Below are 25617 nucleotides of genomic sequence, written 5' to 3'. Positions count from 1 at the left end.
ATTTTTGCTGTTTGATATTACGTGGAGCTGGGAGGTCTCTTGTGGACCAATGTCCTGAACTTGGCTATCCCACCTCAGAGGCCCAGCCCTGGTGCCTGGCTGGAGCACCAAGAGCCTGTCTTCCACACGGCTCAGAATAAAAGGGAGAAAAAGAGAAAGAAGAAGATAAAATAAAATAAAATAAAATAAAGTTATTAAAATAAAAAATAATTATTAAGAAAAAAATTTTTTGAAGTAATAAAAAAAAAAACACGGACAGACAGAACCCTAGGACAAATGGTAAAAGCAAAGCTATACAGACAAAATCACACACAGAAGCATACACATACACACTCACAAGAAGAGAAAAAGGGAAAAGATATATATATATCGTTGCTCCCAAAGTGCACCTCCTCAATTTGGGATGATTCGTTGTCTATTCAGGTGTTCCACAGATGCAGGCACATCAAGTTGATTGTGGAGCTTTAATCCGCTGCTTCTGAGGCTGCTGGGACAGATTTCCCTTTCTCTCCTTTGTTCGCACAGCTCCCGGGGTTCAGCTTTGGATTTGGCCCTGCCTCTGCGTGTAGGTCGCCTGAGGGCATCTGTTCTTCGCTCAGACAGGACGGGGTTAAAGGAGCAGCTGCTTCGGGGGCTCTGGCTCACTCAGGCTGCGGGGAGGGAGGGGTACGGAGGAGGTGGGGCGAGCCTGCGGCGGCAGAGGCCAGCGTGACATTGCACCAGCCTGAGGCGCGCCGTGCGTTCTCCCGGGGAAGTTGTCCCTGGATCGTGGGACCCTGGCAGTGGCGGGCTGCACAGGCTCCCGGGCGGGGCGGTGTGGAGAGTGACCTGTGCTCGCACACAGGTTTATTGGTGGCGGCAGCAGCAGCCTTAGCGTCTCACGCCCGTCTCTGGGGTCCGCGCTGATCGCCGCGGCTCGCGCCCGTCTCTGGAGCTCGTTTAGGCGGCGCTCTGAATCCCCTCTCCTCGCTCACCAGGAAACAATGAGGCAAGAAGAAATCTCTTGCCTCTTCGCCAGGTCCAGTCTTTTTCCCGGACTCCCTCCCAGCTAGCTGTGGCGCACTAGCCCCTTCAGGCTGTGTTCACGCCGCCAACCCCAGTCCTCTCCCTGCGATCTGACCGAAGCCCGAGCCTCAGCTCCCAGCCCCGCCCGCCCTGGCGGCTGAGCAGACAAGCCTCTCGGGCTGGTGAGTGCTGCTCGGCGCCGAGCCTCCGTGTGGGAATCTCTCCACTTTGCCCTCCGCACCCCTGTGGCTGCACTCTCCTCCGTGGCTCCGAAGCTTCCCCCCTCCGCCACCCGCAGTCTCCACCCGCAAAGGGGCTCCTAGTGTGTGGAAACCTTTCCTCCTTCACGGCTCCCTCCCACTGGTGCAGGTCCCGTCCCTATTCTTTTGTCTCTGTTTTTTCTTTTTTCTTTTGCCCTACCCAGGTACGTGGGGAGTTTCTTGCCTTTTGGGCCATCTGAGGTCTTCTGCCAGCGTTCAGTGGGTGTTCTGTAGGAGTTGTTCCACATGTAGATGTATTTCTGATGTATCTGTGGGGAGGAAGGTGATCTCCGTGTCTTACTCTTCCGCCATCTTGAAGTTCTCCTTGGCGAGTAATTTTAAAGTGATTGCTAGAAGAAACTGCATTAAGTTTTCTTGTTCATATATTCTTATCTCTAACATCAGTGTTAAAAGTAATTGTTAGCGTAGAAGTGAAAATTACCAAAAAGTATGACCATAATTAATACCTTCAAAGTTGAAAGGAGTATTCAGTAAAATAACCACTGTAACATAGAGATTAATTTATGGTTAAATACAACAAACGGTAATAGGAATAAGAATGTTCCTGAAATGAAAACTTTATAGTCTTAATGACTGTACCATTGAATTATTTTAAACTGTAAACTTGTTTTCTTCCTAAGGACTGGAAGAACATCTATAGCAATGAACTTAACGTGGCCTCCTTCTGTTCCTGTGATTTGGCAGGTAGACACAGGCTGCTTTCCACAGTTTACAAGTGGGAGCCTGGGGCACAGAAGTAACATGATGCTTTGTCAGAGATAAGCAAATGAGATGCAGAGACGGGGCTGGGACCGGGCTCTTCGGTGGGTGAGTTTGCCCACCCTGCCCCATTAGACTGTAAATTCTGGCCAATGAGGGAGGCTTCCTCAGGTGTGGAGACTTTGAATCTGCTGTTAGTAATCAAGCAGCGTGAAGTAGAGTAATTTAGAAATACACTTTCTTTTTAAAAAGAACATTTACGCTTTATCACAGCATCATGTATAATGAAACATGATAAAGCCCTACTGAGCTTGACATCTATGAGGAAACGAGCAGTACTTTGGATTAGTGCCAGGGCAGAGAAATGACCCTATTATCTCTGTAACGGTAATACTGTGCCTCACAGGGAAACTTACATCATCAAGAGTGAGTTGTTATTCTCTAGCTGATTCTTTCTACACCAGTTACTGGTATATTAAATCAGAAGGCATTGGAAAGTTCTTTCAAGGGGCTTGGGAATATAATTCAAAGGTTTCAGTATTCACCTTGACCTGAAACATCATGTAAATCTGTGTTTACACGTTTATAGATGTGTACACACACACACACACACACACACAAATTTCACACCCCCATTTCTTTGTACACACCTCTTCTTTCTACATGAAAGACCTCCTTTATTTTCTCTTGTGTTAAGTACTTCTTCATCTCTAAGACCCCTACCAGTTGTTCCCTTGTTGGTGGTGAAGACACCTCGATCTTACAGTCAGGTTGTTGCCTCCCTCTGTCTTTCCTAGAGCAGGTTGTCCTCACTGCTACATCATGTTTTTATTTGTTTGCTGATCATCTCTTTCCATCTTTTTAACTCCCAGTTGAGTGTGTTCTTCTTAAGGGCAGGGACTGCCTTTTTCATTTCATAGTCTAGCCTCTTGCATGATGTCTGCATATACTGGGTACAGAATGACTATTAAATGAATAAGTAGATATTATACATAGTACATATTATACATATATATAATTTATACACTCTGCCATGTTTTCAAAATGTGTTTAAGATGACTTGTAAGCAGCACAACAAATTAGAAGAGAATTGGAAGGAAAAAAAGGAAGAGAAAGAATGGGAAATAAAAGGGGCCAGGCATGAGCTAATTCATGCCATGAGTCTGTCACTGTATATGTAATATGAATATAAGTACATTTGCAATTACAAAGGAAGCATATCTGTGGAACTTACAATATATATTTAAAAATCTATCTTGTCTGATTTTCAAGCAAAAAGTTACATCTTTTTTATTTTGGCCTTGGAAAGCTCTCTCTCTTTAAAGCCACACATTATTTTCAATGTCTCTGATGCTGAAGGGTTTCTCTATGGGATGCTCATTAGTGCTAAGATTAGAATGTAATCAGCATGTGGTAAAATGGAGTGGCTCAGTGACCCCCACTGCTGTGAAAACAGGAATCCGTACTATGACTGCACAGAGGCCCTTCAGCTCCTGAAGTTTCATGCTGTAACTCCTCTTACCTGCTCTCTTTCATAAAACATTATACATGATGTAGGAATGACTATTTGATAATAACCTGCTCTTGGAATAAATATCTTTTAAGTTAACAAAGCAAAAATGTACCTGGGAATTATAGCTTGCTCCCTAGGTGACCTGTTTGCCAAGTTTAAATAAATGCATATATTAAAATGCTGCTCTGAACATTGGGGTTCGTGTATCTTTTCAAATTAGTCTTTTCATTTTCTTCGAATATATACCCAGGAATGGAATTGCTGGATTATATGGTAGTTCTGTTTTTAGTTTTTTGAGGAACCTCTGTACTGTTTTCCATAGTGGCTGCACCAATTTACATTCCCACCAACAGTGTACAAGGGTTCCCTTTTCTCCACATCCTCACCAGCATTTGTTATTTGTAGACTTTTGTTTAAAATATTTTTTAACTGAATGAAAGTTATTTTAAATTCTATAGTGCTTTACACATTTCAAAAGTTTCACACACACGATTGCATATAATCCCATAATAACCCTTTTTCCCCTTCCCTTGTATTGCCCCTCTCCCCACTGATAACCACTAGTTTGTCCTCTATCGGTGAGTCTGCTTCTTTTTTGTTTTATCCACTAGTTTATTGTATTTTTTAGATTCCATATATAAGTGATATCCTACAGTATTTGCCTTTCTCTGTCTGACTTATTTCACTTAGCACAATGCCCTCCAAGTCTATCCATGTTGCTACAAATGGCAAAATTTCATTATTTTTTATGGCTGAGTAGTATTCCATTGTATATATATATATACACCATAGTATTTTTTATCCATTCATTTGTTGATGGACTCTTAGGTTGCGTCCATATCTTGGCAATTATAAATAATGCTGCTATGAACATTGGGGTGCATGTGTCTTTTCTGTCTTTTCAAATTAGTGTTTTTGTTTGTTTGGTTTTTTTTGGATATAGACCCAGGAGTGGAATTGCTGGGTCATATGGTAGTTCTATTTTTAGTCTTTTGCAAAACCTCCATACTGTTTTCCATAGTGGCTGCACCAGTTTACATTCCCACCAACAGTGTAGAAGGGTTCCCTTCTCTCCACATCTTTGCCAGTATTTGTTATTTGTGTTCTTTTTGACGATAGCCATTCTGACAGGTATGTGGTGATATCTCATTGTGGTTTTGACTTGCATTTCATTTCCCTGATGATTAGCAATGTTGGGCATCTTTTCATGTGCCTGTTGCCCATCTGTATATCTTCTTTGGAAAAATGTCTATTCAGGTCTTCTGCCCATTTTTTAATCAGTTGGTTTTTTTTTTGTTATTGAGTTGTATGAGCTGTTTATATATTTTGTATATTAACCCCTTATTGGTCATATTATTTGCAAATATTTTCTTCCATTTAGTAAATTTTCTTTTCATTTTGTCAGTGGTTTCCTCTGCTGTGCAAAAGCTTTTAATTTAATTAGGTCTCATCTGTTTATTTTTGCTTTTGTTTCTTTTGCCTGAGGAGACAGATCCAAGAAAATATTCTGATTTATGTCAAAAAGTATTTGGCCTGTGTTCTCTTCTGGAAGTTTTATGGTTTCCAGTCTTACGTTTAGGTCTTTAATCCATAAAATTGCACTTTTATTTTCCTCCTCTCAGGATTAAATTTTTGCAAAGCTAAGGAGTGATTTTTTGGGTTCGTTTAAATATAAGACTCTTCTTGAATCTCGTTCTTGGCATGCTTTTTTTTTTTTTTTTTTTTTTGGTGGAGGACTAAGCTTTGTTTGCCATGTTGTCCCTTAATTAATTATTAAAGTGATGAGGTCTTATTATTCTGGGTAATTTATTGAATACAATGAAACAGTTAGTCACTCACTGGCAGTTTTTCAAAGGAGGTGGGCCAAGATGCCAACCCATTTCTTTTGGTGCGCCAGCCCTTAGAGCGGTGTGTTCCAGGGATTTGCTAATTACCAGCTGGCAACTGATTTATAACACAAAGCAGGAAAGACAAGGCTCTTGAATGGTGGCCGCTGACTCACAAGCAAGGCCGAGTGTGTCCTGGCTTCAAGCCTTGTCTTTCAGTGTGCAGATCTTGCTGCTTGGAGAAGGAAGACTTGATGATGGCAAGGAGCATGTTTGCCAGAGGTTATCAATGTTGTTCTTGACCACCGCTTTGGTTTAGCAGCTGAGAACTGCTAAGTAAAATGTGTTATTCCAGTTGAACATGTCTGTCTTCCTATTTGTCAATTCCTTTGTCCATCCATCCATATATCCATTGGTCCGTCCATTCATCCATCTAATACTGGATTTCAGCCATCAGTGAATGGGCTGGAATTAACCTCTGAATGCACTGTTTAGAATTGAGGTTGGGAAACATTTTCTGGAAAGGGACAGATAGTAAATATTTTAGGCTTATAGGCTATGCTGTCTCTTACAACTACTCAGCTCTGCTGTTGAAGGGCAAGAACAGCCATAGATAACATGTAAATGAATGGACGAGGTTGTGTGCCAATAAAACATCATTTACAAAAGTTGACTTGCCCACTCCTGGTTTAGATAGTTGGAAGTATCTGACTCAACATAGTTTGTGTGCTACACAAAAAAACTTAAAAAAAATGCTTTTAATGCTTATATGTTTTCTTGAGGTTAGACTGTACATTTTTGTTTTTGTTGTTGTTCTTGTTTCCTCTGGACCACCAGGGAAGTCCCTCATATGTTTTCTAACAGCTATGTGTCAGGTTTCTTGGCTTAATTGTCATCTGTGTTGAGGTTTACCCACAAAAGTAGTTTTATAGGTTTTACCATTTTGTTACTTAATTAATTTTATTTTATTTAAACATATACATGACTTAAAGCTTATTCATCTCTCTCTGGCACTGGTTATAGAAAGGTCATTGGATTGGAAATACACAAAAATAAAAGGAATAAAATTTTCTACCATATCACTGATAACAGCACCATTAAACGTGATAGTTTTTACTTACAAATATGATTTAAAAAACTATACTTTTGATATGAAAACATGACCAAGATATATTGCTAAGTGGAAAAAGGAGATTATAGAAGGGTTCTAAATAATGTGTGCAGCGTGATTATATTTGTGGAAAGAAAACAAGATTTACATATGTCTATGTTTGAACTGCACAGGTCCATTATACCCAAATTTTTTTCGATAGTAAATACTATCGTACTATAAGAACCCCTTTTATTAACGTCTTATGTTAGTATGGTACACTTGTTACAATTAATAAACCAGTGTTGTTACATTATTATTGTCTAATGCCCAAGATTATTAAGATTTTCTTAGTTTTTCCCTGAAGTCCTTTTTCTGTTCCAGGATAGCTGATTTTTTTTTTAACTTCTTTTTTTTTTAAAGGAATTCCTTTATTTTTATTATTTATTTATTTATTTATTTATTTTTGGCTGTGTTGGGCCTTCGTTTCTGTGCGAGGGCTCTCCCCAGCTGCGGCAAACGGGGGCCACTCCTCATCGCGGTGCGTGGGCCTCTCACTGTCGCGGCCTCTCTTGTTGCGGAGCACAGGCTCCAGACGCGCAGGCTCAGTAATTGTGGCTCACGGGCCTAGTTGCTCCGCGGCATGTGGGATCTTCCCAGACCAGGGCTCGAACCCGTGTCCCCTGCATTGGCAGGCAGACTCCCAACCACTGCGCCACCAGGGAAGCCCCAAGATAGCTGATTTGATGGTAGTTTTTCATCTGTGTGGTAATGTCATATAATAAACGGTATTTCTGTTAAAGATAACTTAGGAATTTGGGAGAAGAATAAACACAATAAAGCTTTGCCACAATGAGGTTCTTATATTCTTTTATGCACAAATGTCACATGTGAAAAAATAATTAACCTTGCATTTTTTTTCTTGTTTTGTATTCAGTGGAACAGGTTCCCATAGAACCGTACAACATCCCCCTGTCCCAGGCCGAAGTCATCCAAGAAGGGAGTGATGTCAGTCTAGTTGCCTGGGGCACTCAGGTCAGTAACCGTTATAGCAACTGGTAACGTCCCTCTTGTGTTTGGAAGCCCTCATTTTTAATTCTGATTCTATGAAGCATTGAAAATGTCTTCCTTATATCTCGAATTTAAGTCTTGTTTGATGCTACATCTGTATCTGGTACTGATTTCTGACTGAAGGTGAGATGCCTTTTCAATCGTATTAAAATTTACATGCATATGGTGAAGCCATTAAAAATATGTTGAGAGTTTACAAAAACGTATTAAAGACATGTTCTTTTGAAGCATGCACTATGTATTCGCACTACTTGTTGCTGCTTTTGACATACTATCTTCTTATTTTTTTTTGCCATTATTATTATTTTACTGAAAGATTCTTTACATTCTGTAGTGCTTTTACAGTTTTCAAAAGTTTCACACACATGATTTCATATAATCTCATTATAACCCCTCCTTTTCTTATCCCCCATCCTTTTATTGCCCCTCTCCCCTTCCCTTTCCCCACTGGTAACCACTAGTTTGTTCTCTGTATCTGTGAGTCTCCTTCTCTGTTGTTTTATTCACTGGTTTGTTGTATTTTTTAGATTCCACATATAAGTGATATCCTACCGTATTTGTCTTTTTCTTTCTGACTTACTTCACTTTGCATAATGCCCTCCAAGTCTATCCATTTTGCTGCAAATGGCAAAATTTCATTCTTTTTTATGGCTGAGTGGTAGTCCATTGTATATATATACCACGTATTCTTTATCCATTCATCGGTTGATGGACACTAAGTTTGCTTCCATACCTTGGCACTTGTAAATAATGCTGCTATGAACGTTGGGGGCGCGTGTATCTTTTCCAGTTAGTGCTTTTGTTTCTGTTTTTGGACATATACCCAGTAGTGGAATTGCTGGGTCACATGGTAGCTCTATTTTTAGTCTTTTACAAAACCTCCATACTGTTTTCCACAGTGGCTTCACCTATTTACACTCCCACCAACAGTGTAGGAGGGTTCCTTTTCTTCACATCCTTGCCAACATTTGTTATTTGTGTTCTTTTTGGTGATAGCCATGCTGACAGGTGTGAGGTAATATCTCACTGTGGTTTTGATTTGCATTTCCCCAATGATTAATGATGTTTTTCATCCCCTCTGCTGCCATCTCTCGTGATTACTTTGCTGGCTACATGGACCTGCCAGTGGTCCAGCCTCATTATTCCATACCTTTCTCTTTTCAATTGAACTGATGATCTATTTCAGTTTTCCCCAGAGCTTATTATCATATCACTCTGCTTCCAAACTTTTAAGCTCAGGACTCTTTCTCTAGCCGTAGACTTCTATCTCTCCTTTTAAAGAAATGGTCAGTTTTTCTTTTTTCTGTGTAAAAGAAATACTTGCTTATTTTAGAAAATTTAATACCACATAATATAAAGAAGATAATGAAAATCATTTGCAATCCTACAACCTCCTACACTCTTCTCCATTTGATTTTTGGCTTGGAGAGCTGTAGTCTTTGCGGTTTCTCACCTCCAGTGAGATAATCATACTGCCTGGAGAGTCACATCCGATGATGGTGCCCACAGTGGTTTTTGCAAAACTTTTCTGCTCTCCTTGAGTCCCTTTTAAAAAGCCCACTCTCAAATCAACTACATTCCAATAAAAATTTTTTAAAAAAGAAAAAGAAAAAAAAGGCTCAGCATGTGTCCTTGTCTTTCTTTTTAATAGGGAAGTTAGAGTGTATTCAACACTAATTCCCCCAGCTCGCTTTTCCTTCACACTTAGCACTTCTGCTGCCAATCCTTGCCTCTTGCCCTTTTGTCTTCCAAGAAGTGTCTGGTTTTCACAGCTACTTCTCCAAATCTGTTTCAGAATGTATTCCATTTCTTCTCCAGGACTGTGATTCATTAGCTGGTCCCTCTCTCCTGCATCTTCAGTTTCTCCTTTTCATGTCCCTCTTATTAAAAAAAGTGTGTCCTACCAAAGGTAAAATAGATAGCTAGTGGGAAGCAGCTGCTTCACGCACGGAGATCAGCTCGGTGCTTTGTGACCACCTAGAGGGGTGGGATAGGCAGGGTGGGAGGGAGGCTCAAGAGGGAGGAGGTATGGGGATATATGTATACGTACAGCTGATTCACTTTGTTATACAGCAGAAACTAACACAACATTGTAAAGCAATTATACTCCAATAAAGATGTTAAAAAAAATAAAATAAAAAAGTGTGTCTCTCTTCTCTATTTAAAAAATACCTTTGCCCTATCCTACTTTCCCCTTAAATAACAGTGTATCTCCCTCCTTTCTTTTATCACTAAACTTAAACAACTATTTTCTACTACCTGTATTTAATTCCCTCACTTCCTTATGTTCTTCTTTTTTTTTTTTTTAACTCATTTACCTTATGAGTTCTGTTCCCAGTAGTTAAAACTATTTCTGCTAACATTGCTAATCTTCTAATTGCTAAATCCAACCCTTACCTCATATTGTTATGGTATGTGACACTGGCTGGCTACTATCTCTATGAAACCTTTCTTTAGCTTCTGGATATATTGTCTTCCGATTTTCTTTCTGTTTCTTTTAACTGTTCTCCTTCTTCTCCTTCTTCTTCTCCCTTCTTTTTCTTCTCCTTCTCCTCCTCCTTCTCCTCCTCCTTCTCCTTCTCCTCCTCCTTCTCCTCCTCCTTCTCCTTCTCCTTCTCCTTCTTCTTCTTCTCCTTCTCCTTCTCCTCCTTCTCCTCCCCCTCCCCCTCCTCCTCCCCCTCCTCCTCTTCCTCCCCCTCCTCCTCCTCCTCCCCCTCCCCCTCCCCTCCCCTCCCCCCCCTCCTCCTCCTCCTTTCTTCTTTCTTCTTTCTTCTTCTTCCCCTTCCTCTTCTTCTTCTCCCCCTACCCCTCCCTCCCACTCCTTCTTCTCCTACTCTCTCTTCCTCCTCCTTCTCTCCCTCTTCCTCTTCTTCTTCAGCTCCTCTTCCTCTACTTTCCTCTTAAATGTTGGTCATGTACAGGGTCCCATGATTTTTGCCCTTTACTTCTCCTTCTGTATACTTTTTCTAGAAACTCAACCTACTCCTGTGACTTTATTAACCGTCTGTGTGTTGATATCTTTGGAATCAGTATCTCTGGCAATGACTGCTCTCCTTTTCTCAAAGAACCTCTTTCCAGCTGTTTTCTGGACATCTATATTTGATTATTTGGTTGGAATATGGGGTTCAACATGTCTAAAAGAAATTCTCCTTGCAAATCAATTCCTCTAGCTTTAAACACTATCTCTATTAAGGATGTCAGAATTCAACTAACTTTTTTTCTTTAGTCATCCTCTGCATATTTCCCTTTTTATTTCAGGTTCATGTGATCCGAGAGGTGGCTTCCATGGCTCAAGAGAAGCTTGGAGTGTCTTGTGAGGTCATTGATCTGAGGACTATAATACCTTGGGATGTGGATACAGTTTGCAAGGTATGAATATAGTGTTGATAGTGTCATTTCCTCAAAATCTGGGGCCAAATTTGTTGGCTCTTTGCAAAGAATTGTTATAAAATTGTGAGCTTCATGAGGCTTTTCCACTGATATTAAAACTTTAAAATTTACACCCTGAAAGAAATGTATGAGCTTAATGCTCAAGGAAACAAATCACTTCAGGTTTTTTTTTTTCCTCCCATAGTTCTCTGTTTAAAATATTACAACTCTCTGTCCTTCATGCAGCCAGCTCGTGTTGACTTGTGTGAATAATGCACCAGTGGAAATGAGAGTATATCAGGGATGTTGAAATCACCTGTGTTTTTAAACTTCTTATTGGTTATGGTTCAATAAGCTAGGTTGAATATAACCAGCTAAATAATTTGGCTGAATTCTCATTTGTCCCTTCTCCAAAAGAGATGGAGATGGATTATTTTTAAAAAATACTGTGAATCACAGTTTCATGTTACGTTGTGGGATTCTGGCTGCTCTGATTTACAGTTTTCTATCTAAATCGTCTCTTGAACTTTGGCCTGTTTAGATTGGTCTTTTTCTTACTATTAATAGGATTCACATAGTCCCCTCTCAAGAATATAGTTTAGTTCTCATTTACTTGGCTATAGCTGATACCTTTCATATTAATGTCTAGATAAATTGAAGTGCATCTATTACCAAATTGGTACATAAGGAAAGTTAAGTTCTTTTTTGTGTATGTGATGGTCTTATCTACTAAAGTTTAGGTAACATTGCATGTACTTTTTCTTGATCTATTTTTATAGCAAATGAGCCATAAGACCTAGAGTATTACACATTTATTATTTTCAAGAGCTTTGGCATTTTTGTAGCTTTTACAGGCTGTTTCTTAGGTTATTACATAAAAATAATCTGCAGTTACTGCTGCTGTAAAAGTATAGCATAGGGTGTTTTAGGTAAAGATCATTTCATAATTTAGAGGAAGATTTAAGATTTGTTATAGTAAATGTTCTGTAGACTTACTGGACACTGTCTAAACACTTGAGATGGTTACAAATGGTTTCAACAATATTCTAAGTCCGTATGTTCATACTTTCCATAATTAGGAGCAGTGTTTTAGGTTGAACTATGTATAACTGCATGAAATAATGCTTTTTGCAGGCATTTTCAAATCAAGTCAGACATTGCGTTTCCTTTCAAATAGCCAGATGTTCCAAATTATGGTTAAACTGGGACTGATAGCCTTTGCCCCAGAGCAGGCTTCTTGTTTGCTCCGTGTCTCCCCTACTTGGGGTTTGTATTCATAATGTGAATTGTGCTTTTGCATGAGGATATGATGCTTTGTCATGGTGCAGTGGAGGGTACTGATGTATGGTCAGGACAAGTACTCGTACTTATATACATTATACATTCAAAAAAATTTGTAGCAGCTTATGGTAAAACACAAATATAATAATACTGCAGTTGGTAACCATGAAAGTAAAGTGAGGAGAAGTAGAGGAAGAAGGAAGTGGGAAATTATTTGTATTTATATCAGTTTGTTTCTATGGGCACCCCCCTGCCCCCACCCTTTATTAAATCTACTGGTAGCATCTTTGTATGATCCTGGAATGTAGACCCTGTTCCTTAGGGCTCTGTACGACTGGAGAAGATGAAAGAGGAGACCAAAAGCCTCTACTGAATGAGAAAGTGATGCAGCAAACCTCTGACTCATTTGCATCACTAGTTTAGTTTCCTGTTGGGGTGCTTTCATCATGTTATTTTTCCAGCTGATGATCCTCCAGTTATGTCAGTGAAAGCCAGTTTGTCATTTCTTGATTACTTTGGGTATATTTGTGCCTCTCTTCATTGTTGATCATGGTACACCTCTGGTTTTCTTTTCATGTATCAAAAGAGAACATTTTTGATACTTGGCATCTTCTAGGAATTGAAGATGATTTTAAGCAAGAGGGCCCTATAGCCAAACACTGATATTAAAAATGGGATTTTTTTGTTTGTTTGTTTAACTACGATTCAGCTTTTCTTTATCTTCTTGAATTCTATAGTATTCAAGATTTTTGTATATTATCTCTTTCAGTTAGCGCTGTGTTTTATCGGTTATTTTTGTCTTATGACAAAATTAGATCCCCCAGCTTTATTCATTACATGTTAAACTCAACACCAAAATGCATCTTTTGGAATACCTAATCATGAAAAGCCTATTAAAGGTAAAAATAATTTATTGAACATATGCATTAGCATACTGTGCATAGTAAAAGGACTGTGGAACATAGTCATACTTTTGCTTAAGCTTTGAAGCATTGTTTGAAAGTTATAAGCCTGAACAGTTGCTTGGGGACAGAGAGAGCAGCAGTGGGTTTTTTTCCAATTATTTTTTTATTGAGGTATAGTTGATTTACAATATTATATTAGTTGCAGGTATACAACACAGTGATTCAAAATTTTTATTGTTCATATACCATTTAAAGTTATAAAATATTGGCTATATTCCCTGTGCTGTACAATATATCCTTGTAGCTTATTTATTTTATACATAGTAGTTTGTACTTCTTAATCCTTCACCCCTATCTTGCCCTTCCCTCCTTCCCTCTCCCCATTGGTAACCACTAGTTCTCTATATCTGTGAATCTGTTTCTTTTTTGTTATATTCACTAGTTTGTTGTATTTTTTAGATTCCACATGTAAGTGATACCATACAGTATTTGTCTTTCTCTATCTGATTTATTTCACTAAGCATAATACCATCCATGTCCATCCAAGCAGCAGGGTTTTTGATCGTTGCTCAGGGGAGCTACAAAATTGGAGACCTGAGTGGGCCTAAAACCCGTAGTCAGTTTATCTACTCAGTTCTGAACCCAATATTAAAGACCTAAGCTAGCTGGAAGCCACTGGAAAGTAGAACAGAAATTCTCGAGTTTTGAGGTGCTTAGGAAACAGAGACCTACCCTGGGGCCTGGGGGTGTGGGCAGGGGTGGAGTGGCTTAAGAACACCAGTGATGAGAGTGGAAAGGCCTGAAATGAGTGGTAAATTGACACTTACCTGCAGCTGCTCTTTACTTGGGGACACCAGTGAGTCTCCACTAGAAACTGAGAATCCAGGTGTATAGAACCCTTGTTTCATGGGGCTGGAAGCACAGAATTGGAAACTTGAAGGGTCTTAAACACACAGTTGGTCTCTCTCTCTCAAAACATCAATATTTGCCAAATTCTAAAGCTGTGTATGATGGGAGCTAAGCAGAACATATCTGAAAAGCCAAGCCATCACTTGCGGCTGAAGTGACAAAGCCCAATCATACTCTCAGTTGAGAGCTGTGGAGTCAGGTCTTTCATTAGAGGCAAATCAGAAATAGATTACATCTTCCCAAACCCACATGCAGCCTCTACCCCTCTCAGTTCCTCATTGAATTAATGTAATTTACCTTCTGCTCTATCTGCCCAGCAGAGCAAGGAGGCATCCTCTCATCATGTGGAACCTCTTATCAATCAGCCTTCAGTAAAAAAAATTACCAAGTATATAAAGAGACAGGACCATATGACCAAAAACCAGGAGAAAACAAACCAGTGAAAGCAGAAACTCAGGTGATCCAGATATCGGAGTTAGCAGACGAGGACTTTAAGATTATTATGTTTAGGAACATAGAGAAAAAAGGGACAAGAGCGGTAAGAAGGTGGAGAATTATTCTAGAGAATTGGAGTGTGTGTGTGTGTGTGTGTGTGTGTGTGTGTGTGTGTGTATCAAACATTGTGGAAACAAAAATTTTTTTGACAATAAGAACTCAATGGATGTTTTTAAAAACATATTAGCCTTAGTAGATGATACGATTTAATGAACTAGAAGGCAAGTTAATATGTCCAAACTGAAGCACAGGGAAGAAAAAAATAGACTAAAACAGAAAAGAGCATGAAACACATTTGGGATCTGGTCAAAGGATCTGTCCTGTATACAGTTTGAATATAGAAGGAGGAGAAAGAATGAATTGGTCAGAAACAATATCTAAAAATATTTCTCATGAAATTTTCAGAATGAACTCGTATGTTCAAAATGCTTTGTGGACCTCTAAGAAGGATATATTGAAAGAAAACCACACCTACGTACACAATGGAATGGCATCTTAAATTGCCAGAGATGCCAACCTAGAATTCTATACCCAGAGAAAACATCCTTTTAAAATTAAAGTGAAGTAAATACTTTAGGCAAATAGAAATTGAGAGAATTTACCACCAGTGTATTTTCACCAAAAGAAACACTACGAGGGAGTTCTTTAGACAGAGGGAAAGATGATCCTAGAAGAAAGTCAGGATGGGCTTACGTGGAGTTAAAACATTCTGTTGTTCTAGGATTGTTAGTGTAAAGTTTGTATTAGATTATAATAAGTCAAGGATGCATGGTGTAATCTCTAGAGTGACAACTGAAATAATAGTGAAAGTATATATCTAGCAAGTTAAAAAGGGAACTATAGATTAATAGAAATATTTGGTTAGACCAAAAGAAAGAAAGGAAAATATGTACAAAAAACAGATGTGTCAATAGAAAACAGATAGTGAGATGACAGATAAAAACCCAGGTATATATGTAATTAGACTGAATACAGATTAATTAAATAATCCTAGTAAAAGCCTAAGATTGTCAGACTTCATTAAAAAAATGATAGTGACAAACATGCAGATTAAAAGAGACATAGTTTAAATATAAGGACACAGAAAAGTTAGAAAGGGGTGGAAAAATAAAGTTGGTATAGTTATACTATCAGTAATTTCAAATACAGCTTTAAGGCAAGGAGCATTACTAGAAATAAAGAGGAATATTTCATAATGCTAAAGGGATTAGTCTATCATGAAGATGTCACAATCTTAAATCTATATATCCTTAATAGCATATCTTCAAAATGCATAAAGGAAAACAAGCAAAACACAAAACTTAAAGGAGATAGGCATATCCACAATCAGAGTGGGAGACTTTGACACCCCTCTTAAAGACTGATCAAGCAAGGAGACAACATCTGAAGAGTTAGTAAACTTGTGCTGATTGTACACCCAACTATTCAAGGAATCATTCTTTTCATTTGAATGTAGAACATTTGTCAAAATTGACCAGATGCTGGGACATAAATATAACCGTAACAAATTTCAGAGTTTGAAATCATTTAGAGAGTGTTCTCTGACAACAGTAAAATTCAGTTAGAAATTGAGGGAAAAAAAAAAAAAAAGACAACCAGAAAAGCCCCAACTTCCTACAAATCAAATAATTTGTGTTTAAATAACCATGGGTTGTAAAAGAAATTGCAACAGAAATTAGAGAAGATACTGAACTGAATGGTTATAAAGATACTACCTATCAAAAGTGTAAGGATTAAAAAAAAAAAAGTGTAAGGATTTAGCTAAAGTCATGCTTAGAGGGAACTTTATAGCTGTATAATACGTTTATTTAGGAAACAAAAATAATAACAAAAAAATTAACAATCTGAGTTTCCATCTCCAGAAAGATCAAACCTAGAGAAAAATAAAAGAAATGAAGTAATAAAGAGTGGAAATCAGTGAAACAGAAAATATACAATAGAGATATTTAATAAAGTAAATTTTAGATCTTTGAAAAGATTAACATACTTGATAAACTTTTAACAAGACTATTTGAGTAATACATTTGGTAAATCTTTAACAAGACTAATGAAAAGAATAGGTCAAACACAAATGACAAATATCCTCCTAAAGAAGGGGAAATCACAGCAGAGTCTACAGACGTTAGAAAGGTAATAAGAGGGTATTATGAATAATTTTACAAATAAGTTTTGGGTGAAATGGACAAATTCCTGGGGAAATACAAATTTTTCAAAATTAATAAAGGAGGAATTAGGAAACCAGAATAGTCAGGTATCAAAGAAATTTAATCCATTTTTATCAAGCATATATGGGGCAAGCCCTAGGCCCATATGGCTTTACTAATGAATTCTTTAAACACGGTTTTCTTTGTTTTTGTTTTTTAATTGAAGTATAGTTGATTTACAGTGTTATAAAACACAATTTTTTTTTAATATAAATTTATTTATTTATTTTTGGCTGTGTTGGGTCTTTGTTGCTGTGTGTGGGCTTTTCTCTAGTTGCAGCGAGTGGGGGCTACTCTTCGTTGCGGTGTGCAGGCTTCTCATTGCGGTGGCTTCTCTTCTTGCGGAGCACAGGCTCTAGAGCGCGTGGGCTTCAGTAGTTGTGGCGCATGGGCTCAGTAGTTGTGGCTCATGGGCTCTAGAGCGCAGGCTCAGTAGTTGTGGCGCACAGGCTTAGTTGTTCCGCGGCATGTGGAATCTTCCTGGACCAGGGCTTGAACCCGTGTCCCCTGCGTTGGCAGGCGGATTCTTAACCACTGTGCCACCAGGGAAGCCCTAAAACACAATTTTTAAGCAAACTTTCACAGACAGTAGAACCAGAGGGAAAACTTATAAATTCTTTTTATATGGCCAGCATAATCTTCATATCATACCTGTTTAGGATTGTACATAAAGCAAAATTATAGACACATTTTTCTTATGAACAAAGATGGGAGAATCAGAAACAAAATATTGGAAAGTCAAACCCAGCAATATGAAAAGGCCAACATGAGGGTTTATTCCAAATATGCAAGGGCTGTTTGATGATCACAAACATTCACAAAGGGGTTGCTACAATTCCCTACTTGAACAGAAAATGGCCAAAGCAATCTTATTACCTTATTATTTTAATAAAAACGTTTGTTAAAAGTCAATATCCATTCATGGTTAAAATTTCTTAGCAACCTAGAAATGAAAGGGAATTCTATTAACTTGATAAAGAGTACCTTTATCTTATTTTATAAACAAGATTTAATCTGATAAAGAATAGGTTATCTTGTAGTGCTGAGTAGCTACAGAAAGCCTGTGGCTAAAATATTTCCCAGTGAAATTTTGACAGTTTTCCCCTTGAGATCAGGACTGCAACAGGATGCTTATACTTTTTTTTTTTTTTTCTAATTTTTTGGGCCGCACTGAGTGGCATGTGGGATCTTAGTTCCCCAACCAGGGATGGAACCCGCGCCCCCTGCCTTGGAAGTGTGGAGTCTTAACCACTGGACCACCAGGGAAGTCCCCAGGATGCTCATACTTAAAGGCAAGAGACATGACAATCATATGGATTGAAAAGGAAGAAATAAAACTTATCCGTAGATAGCATGACTTGTATATAAGAAAGATCAGTAGAATCTACAGGCAGATTATTAGAATTAAATGAGTTTACCAAGGCCCCTGGAAACAAGGTCAATATACAATAATCAACTGTATTTTTATATACCAGACACAGAAATTGATAATAATTGAAATTGATAATAATGGAAATAATATTTGAAATTAATTTGAAATATTATTAATTCAGAAATTGATAATATTTTAAAAAGCATCAAAAAAATCAAACACCTAGGAAGAAATGGAGTGATGTGTGTGGAAAAACTTTATGCAGAAAAATAACAAAATATTTAGAGAAATTAAAGAAGATCCAAACAAATAGAAGCACATACCATGTTAATTGATTGCCTTGGCTCTTCTTGGCCTTACAATCTTGAAGATGAATAAAGCTAGAGGACTTAATTATCAAATGTGTTATAGGCAAGATGTGTCACAGGGCTGTAGGAATTAGAACATTGTATTGGTATAAAGATGGACATATAGACCAATGGAGCAGAATAAAAAGTACAGAAATATATCTGTTGGTCATTTGATTCAGGACAAAGGTGACTTTGCAATTCAGAGACGACAAGATGGACTTTTCCGTAAATGATGCTGTTTTACTTGGGTACCACAGAAAATAATGTTAACCCGTAAAACACATGTCAGTTCCAGGAGGCTTGCAGATCTAATTGTGAGAGAGAAAATGAAAAAGCTCTTAGAATAGGTGAATATCTTTATGATCCTGTGCAGTCAAAGATTTCTTAATTAGAAAAAACAAAACAAAAACTCAGAAATGTTAACATTAAAAAAAGGCTGATAAAACTGGACTTCATTAAAATTAAGAATTTACTCAACAAAAGGCCTCAGTAAGAGAATAAATCAACACATTTGGAGAAACTCATGGAAATTTGTATTCAGAAATATAAAGTACTGTTACAATCAAAAGGAAAAAACAGACATCCAATAGAAATATGGGCAAAAGTCCTGAAAAGGCACTTCATGAAAAAATATATCCAAATGGCTGATAAACATATGGCAAATTATTCAAGTTCTTTAGACATCAGGACATGCAAAAAAAAACACCCACAATGAGATACCACTAAAGACACAGCATTCTGCCTAAAATGAAAAATATCCCTCAGAACTAAGTGTTGCCAAGGATATGGAACAATCCATCTCTCATATACTACTATTGGGAATATAAATTGGTACAACCATTTAAAAAAATTGTTTGGCATTATCTGGCTGAATCCTGTGACCCAGCAATCCACTCCTGTGTATATACCCAACAGAAATGTACAAAAGATAAGTTCAAGAATGTTCATAGAAGCACTATTTCTAATAGCCTCACACTGTGAACTACCTACATATACACCAGCCAGAGGATGAAACACTATAATAGGATATTTTCAGCAATGAAAATAAATGACTTACAAATTGAATGGAACACTGTGTATTCACCTCACAAACAATGTGACTTAAAAAAGCTAGGCCCAAACGAGTACATACTGTATGATTCTATTTATATAACGTGCACAGATAGACAAAACCCATCTATGGTGTTAGGAGTCAGGTGAGTGATTGTCATATGGTGGTTAATAAATTGGAAGGGGGCCTGAAGGGTATGGGATGCTGGTAACAGTTTCTTGCTCTGAGTGCTGGTTATACAGGTTCAGTTTTTGAAAACTGAGCAGAACACTCATTTTGTGTGCTTTTTTGTGTATGTTATCCTTCAACAGAAAGTAAAAAAAAGAAAAGAATGAAATAACAAAAAAAAATATTGTGTTCCCATTGATTCGTTTCTTGAATTTGTATTGTAACGGACCTTTCTGTAGACTCAGGGAGAGCCTTGGTGAGCTCTGGCCAGGGGGGAGTTTCTTTTGTTTTTCAGGGCTGTCCTAACAAAGCTCAGCTGTCACACTGATGAGAAGCAGGACCTCTCATCCCAAGACCAGTAGAGCTGCTCTTCCCAAGACTTCCCAGGAGTCAGAACAGTGGTTAAGTGTTGTGGGTTTGAACGGTCTTTCCTGCTGAGATACAGACCACATTCAAAATGCATTTAGGGGCTTCCTTGGTGGCACAGTGGTTAAGAATCCGCCTGTCAATGCAGGGGACACGGGTTCAAGCCCTGGTCTGGGAAGATTTCACATGCCGCGGAGCAACTAAGCCCATGCGCCACAACTACTGAGCCTGTGCTCTAGAGCCCGCGAGCCACAACTACTGAGCCCACGTGCCACAACTACTGAAGCCCACGTGCCTAGAGCCCCTGCTCTGCAACAAGAGAAGCCACCGCAATGAGAAGCCCGCGCACCGCAATGAAGAGTAGCCCCTGCTTACCGCAACTAGAGAAAGCCCGCGCCCAGCAATGAAGACCCAACACAGCCAAAAAGTAAATAAATAAAATAAATTAAAAAAAAAAATGCATTTAGAAGTGAACTGCAGGCTAACAAAGCAGTGGCCAGGCACAGTCCTTGAGCTGCTGTCCAGCCTGAGATGAAGATTCTTTTTTAATGAGTGGAAATTCAGAGAAGCTGCCCACAAAAAACAAAACAAAACTTGATTTTGGCAAGAGAATGACAGGCTTTGAAGGAAACTTGAGATTTCAAGAATCACATTGTCATTCAACTTAGAGCGCTACATTCAATGCTGCAAAAAAGAAAGAAACGACCATTTACAAGGCGTGGGTGATAGAGAAGAGAAAATTGACGCCTAATTTTGACATTCTTACACTTTAATTGAAGATTAAATTATGCTAATTATTGAAATAAGTAAGGGTTTGCCTTTACATCCTGGCGTCTTTGATTTCTGTCTCTCTCCTGCTCTGCTTTCCCACATTCAATTCCAAAGCAGATCCTCCTGGCTTTGTCTACACAATATGTCCAAAATTTGACCACCACTTCTACTGCTATTACCCTTGATCCTGGTCCAAACCACTAGCCTTTCTCACCTGGGTTTTGGCCGTAGCCTCCTAACCACTGTCTCTGCTTCTGTCCTATCCTTGCCATAGGCAGAGGTGATCCTTTGAAACATGAGTCATATAATATCCCTTCTAGTCTCAAAAGGCCTCAGTGGCTTCCCATTCAACTCAGTGGAAATGTCAAATTTCTAACCAAGGTCTACAGGCATTCCCCTGATCTCACCACATTGCACACCCCTCTGCCCATCCAGCCTTCAGGAAGTGCTCCTGGCTGACTCTCAACCAAGTGATTCTGTTAGGTCACCACTCAAATATCATTTTCTCCTGAAGGCTTCCCCTGACCAGCTTATATAATAAATACTGAGTCCCATCCTTCCTGCCAAGACTCCTTGTCACCTCTTCTTTCTTTTTCTCTAAAAAGGTGAACACGATCTAACATATTATGTAAGTTTTGTATTGTTGATCTTCCCCCATTAGAAGCTAAATTTTGTGAGGGCAGGGATTTTATCTGTTGAATTCTTAGTCCCCTGAAACAATGCCTAGCTGGAGGCTTGGTGTTCGATAAAAATTTGTTGAAAAATTATTAGGAATATCAGCAAGAGAAAGTTTGACAATATGCTGTGAAAACGGTTGTAATATTGAAATGTTTTGAATTTGGTGCCTTTTCTTACTCTTGATGCTTTATATGAAAGTTCAAAAGTGACCCTAGAGTATTGCTCTAGGAATAAATCCACAAATTTATTCTAAGTTGAAACATTTTTTTAAGTCTTAAGTTTTAGTTTGACCTTGTGTCTTATTTTTTTACTAAATTTTTTTTCTGATGGTGTACAGAAATTACTCATTTGGATTCTATTAAAATAGGACCAATATATCTATTCTAAAAATCAAAGTGAAATTGACTACAGTAAACGTCAGCCGTCTGTAGTTTCCGAGAAATGAGTCCTTACGGTAATTAATTTTTCTACATAGATGAAAACTCTTCTGTGTAGCCATTTTTAAAACTTCTTAACCTTTCAGATGTCAAAATTTCTAAAGCCTTTTCACTTATATTTTCTCAAGGAAAATATAATGTATATAATTTCATCTTTTAAAAATAACTTAGTCCAATAGAGAACAGCCTGGTGGTTGCCAAGGGGGAGGGAGTGGGGGAGGGATGGAGTGGGAGTTTGGGGTTAGCAGATGCAAGCTAGTATATATAGAATGGATAAACAACAAGGTCGTACTGTATAGCACAGGGAACTATATTCAATACCCTGTAATAAACCATAATGGAAAAGAATATAAAAAAAGAATGTATATATATATATGTATAACTGAATCACTTTGCTGTACAGCAGAAATTAACACAACATTGTAAATCAACTATACTTCAATTAAAAAAATATTAAAACTGAAAACGAAAACAAAACAAAACAAAAACTTAGTCCAGTTTAACTTGGATGTCATACTATATTGACATTTACATTTATTGAGGTATTTAGCTATTTATTTCATTGATATGTTTTTGTGCTTAATTTTTATGGTTTTAGGCATTTTTAAATTTAAATTTTCTTTTATCCTATTTTTTGCTGTCACATTATCAGCAGCTGTGCATGGGATCCAGATGACCAAACTTTGTAACCGAGACATGTACATTGGCCAGGGAAGGCCTGTAAAGTTTTCTCATGAATTGAGAACACATGCCTCACTCTTCAAACCTTATGATATCAATTTGGGCTCTTCCAGAAGCTTTCTCTTCTCATTTCCTTGTCTGCATTGCAGGTGGGTCATGGTCATGGAATTTAGAGCCGGAAGAGGTCAGTCTGGGCCTGTTCCCTTTGGCCTTTCTGCTGGTCCCAGGAGTGACCTGTGACTTCTGCATCCAGTACAGCTCTTAGGCACTGCTTCTGATCATGAGTTTTCTCTGTTCAAATGCACTGTGGTACAAGAAAGTGTCTCAAAGCCTTCCCCTCACCCCCCAAGGATAATCTAATTTTTTGAGTATAATCTACTTGGGAGGTGTTTTTTTTTAATTAAAAAAAAATTTTTTTTTAACAAAGTTAGGACCTGATATAAAAAGAATCTTCTTCTCTACCCCTTCCACTCTTCTCTCCACCTCTCTCTCTTTTGCTTCCCCCCTCCTTTCTCTTTTAAACCTAAATTACGTAGCAAAAGATGATGATGTGCCCATAGATACAAATGGTTGTTCCTAGGCTACATATTGAGGCAATTGTAGTCTCAGAGTATTTGGGGGTTAGGCTATCATAGGAGCAGGGCAGGGCCTCAGTGTTACTACAATGTGAGACAGAATCTAGAAGTAATTCAGCTGGGGCACAAGGGAGGGACCATAGTTAGGAGGGAGGGCTCAGGGTCCCTAGATTTACCATCCTTTCCTCCTACCCTTTCACCCTAATTGTTTCCATTCTTACTTCGAAAGACTTCACTGGGACCCTTCATTAAGGTAAGGCAGTAGGAAGGCTGGCGGGGAGGGGTGGGTGTGGAGAGGTTTTGGGAGCAGAGGGTCCTTCCATAAAAAAGGAAAGAGATATTGTAGGAGTGAAACTGGGAGGGAGTTAAATGTTGGTCCCCTGGATGTGAGTAATTTATATATAAAGAACCAAGTTTGCTTAGTCTTTGTATTTGCACCTGGCATGAATTAGTGTAACTGTGAATAGTGCAAAACATGTTTAGAAGATCCATAGTACCACTGAAGATAAACATAAAATGTATGTCTTATATTTTATGACTTTAATTCTTACTTAATTCTGTGTTTAAGTTTGTTTTCATCGTCATAGGGTTGGTTTAGACTACCATAGATTTCATTTTTATTAAGATGGCTAACACGAGCAAGGTAATGTTAAGGTCTATACTCTGCACTGAATGGCTCTAAATTGGTTTTATGGGAAAGTTGGAGAATTTGCCCTTAGAGAATCCACAACGGTGCAGTACTACCAGTTATGTACATCTTTTTAGTTGATTTCTTGCACTTAATTGAGTAATTCAGTGATCGAATACTAGCTATTTTGCTTGAGGCTTTACATTTGTGAGGGAGAGGGGAGAATATGAGAATGAGAATAAGAAGTTACCAAGGGTGGGGTTGGGGTGGGGGGTGGGAAGGGGAGCTAGTACCTCCCATCACCACTAGAGGCCTCTCTTAAACCAAATTTCATGGTTAATATCACCAGGTTTTCATAGTGGGGCCTGGCTCCATCATTATAAATTAAGCATATTTTATGTGTTCTACATAGATAGTATGACGGTACTTTTATTCTAGAGCATATATTATAATGCAACCCAAGTAGTTTCTATAAAGTATATATTAGAACAACTATGATCTATTAGATTGAAAACAAATTAGGAATCTTTCTCTGCTCTTCACTTTCAGTCTCTAAATAAGCTTTTAGTGAAAACATGTAATCAAAGAATATGGCCAGATGAAAATTATATGTCTCCCCAGCAGTGCAAGGATATTTAGGTTTAAGATTATTACTGATTTAATTAACATGCGTTTAATCCCTGAGAGCGTTTATATTTTTCTGTTGGTAAACTATAAGGTTATTTTAAGTTATATGCTAAAAATTACATGTATTTCTTTTGCAAGTATAAGCAGCTTCTAATATCAAAAACCTACTAAAGAAATGATTCAAAAATCTTTTTTAGACTTAATATTATCTGTGGTAAAATTAAATGCTTTCCTTTAAGAGTAATAAAAATAATTCTCAGCTTTTAGTTTGGAATTATTTTGGATGTAGGTTGACCTCACCGAGAAAGCAGGCAGGCAGGGCAAGGTCATCCTGTCTGATGAGAATGGTTGTTCTGTTCCAAAATAGAAAGGCTGACAATTTGGAACTTAGTTCCACCTTCTGAGTTCTTGTTCCTGTTGGATTTTCTTTGTTGTGACCACAACTAGTTAGTTGTTGTACTGAACAGAACAAGTTCTAGGTTGTTGGATGCTGTATTTGGGATGTGACTAATACATTTACCTCCCAGTGTGGTGGCCTTTGGCCAATTACTCTGAGTTCCATGAGGGCAGGGAGTTTTGTGTATTTTGCTTATTGCTGTATCCCTAAGGGTCTTGAAGAGTGTCTAGTATATAAAAGTTCTGCAGTCAATTTTTCTTGAATGATCATATTGAATTGCAAAAATGACATGTAATATGTAATAATAATTCGGTTATTCAGTGAAAGAAGTTAAAGGAGAAACTTGTAATTCCTGTAGGAAAAGATAAGTGGAGAGTATCACTCCTGCCACCTGGCAAATTTTTGGTTATGACTTATGTTTTAGATACGTTTTGAAGAAGATTAAAATAAAAAATGAGCTCTGATCTAATTTTGTGTTATATAGTTTATATAACGAGGCTTAACATAGTGTCTGGTAATTGGTAAATAAAGGAAGTTAAAATGATGTGTTTTACCATGTCTCCTTTAGTATTCATGACAGTTCTTCTAATTAGGCATTAGGGTCATTATTTTACAGGTGAGGAAACTGAGGTTCAGAAAACGTAGAGGAACCTGTTGTAGCCAACACAGCTGATGAGGGGCAGAGCTGGGCTCCACCCGCATCGCTGGACTCAAGGGCCTCTTTCCCTTTTCTTCTTTTCTTTTTTTTAAATATTTTTTAACAGCATGCAGCTTCTCAGAGTTTGAGCAGAATTTTATAAATATTTTTCAAGATGTGATGAAATAACTGTGATTTGTGACGTAACTTGAAAGTATAAAAGATACTGGC

At 38.1% G+C, this 25617-nt stretch overlaps 1 protein-coding gene and 1 long non-coding RNA gene across 6 annotated transcripts in view; one reads left to right on the top strand and one right to left on the bottom strand.

Annotated features, from left to right (window-relative positions):
* The window catches only part of BCKDHB (branched chain keto acid dehydrogenase E1 subunit beta), a 233057-nt gene that overhangs the window by 79288 nt on the left and 128152 nt on the right, over window positions 1–25617 (top strand). For 2 of the 3 annotated variants that reach the window (XM_082474246.1, XM_082474245.1), the window contains exons 7-8: window positions 7352–7449; window positions 10744–10854. In XM_082474246.1, the coding sequence (XP_082330372.1) occupies window positions 7352–7449; window positions 10744–10854 (209 nt within the window). Of the gene's footprint in view, window positions 1–1970; window positions 2094–7351; window positions 7450–10743; window positions 10855–25617 lie in introns of those variants that run through there. The other variant, XR_014267183.1, reaches the window with a different exon arrangement.
* The window catches only part of LOC309666663, a 137176-nt gene continuing 127999 nt past the window's right edge, over window positions 16441–25617 (bottom strand). For all 3 annotated transcript variants that reach the window (XR_014267213.1, XR_014267214.1, XR_014267215.1), the window contains one exon: window positions 16441–17201. This is a non-coding gene — a long non-coding RNA (uncharacterized lncRNA). The remainder of the gene's footprint in view (window positions 17202–25617) is intronic.

The sequence above is a fragment of the Balaenoptera physalus genome, assembly GCF_965194825.1.
Source record: "Balaenoptera physalus genome assembly, chromosome: 9".
NCBI classification, from domain to species: Eukaryota; Metazoa; Chordata; class Mammalia; order Artiodactyla; family Balaenopteridae; genus Balaenoptera; species Balaenoptera physalus.
Note: the sequence above shows the minus strand (reverse complement) of the source record. Positions and strands in the feature narration are given on the sequence as shown.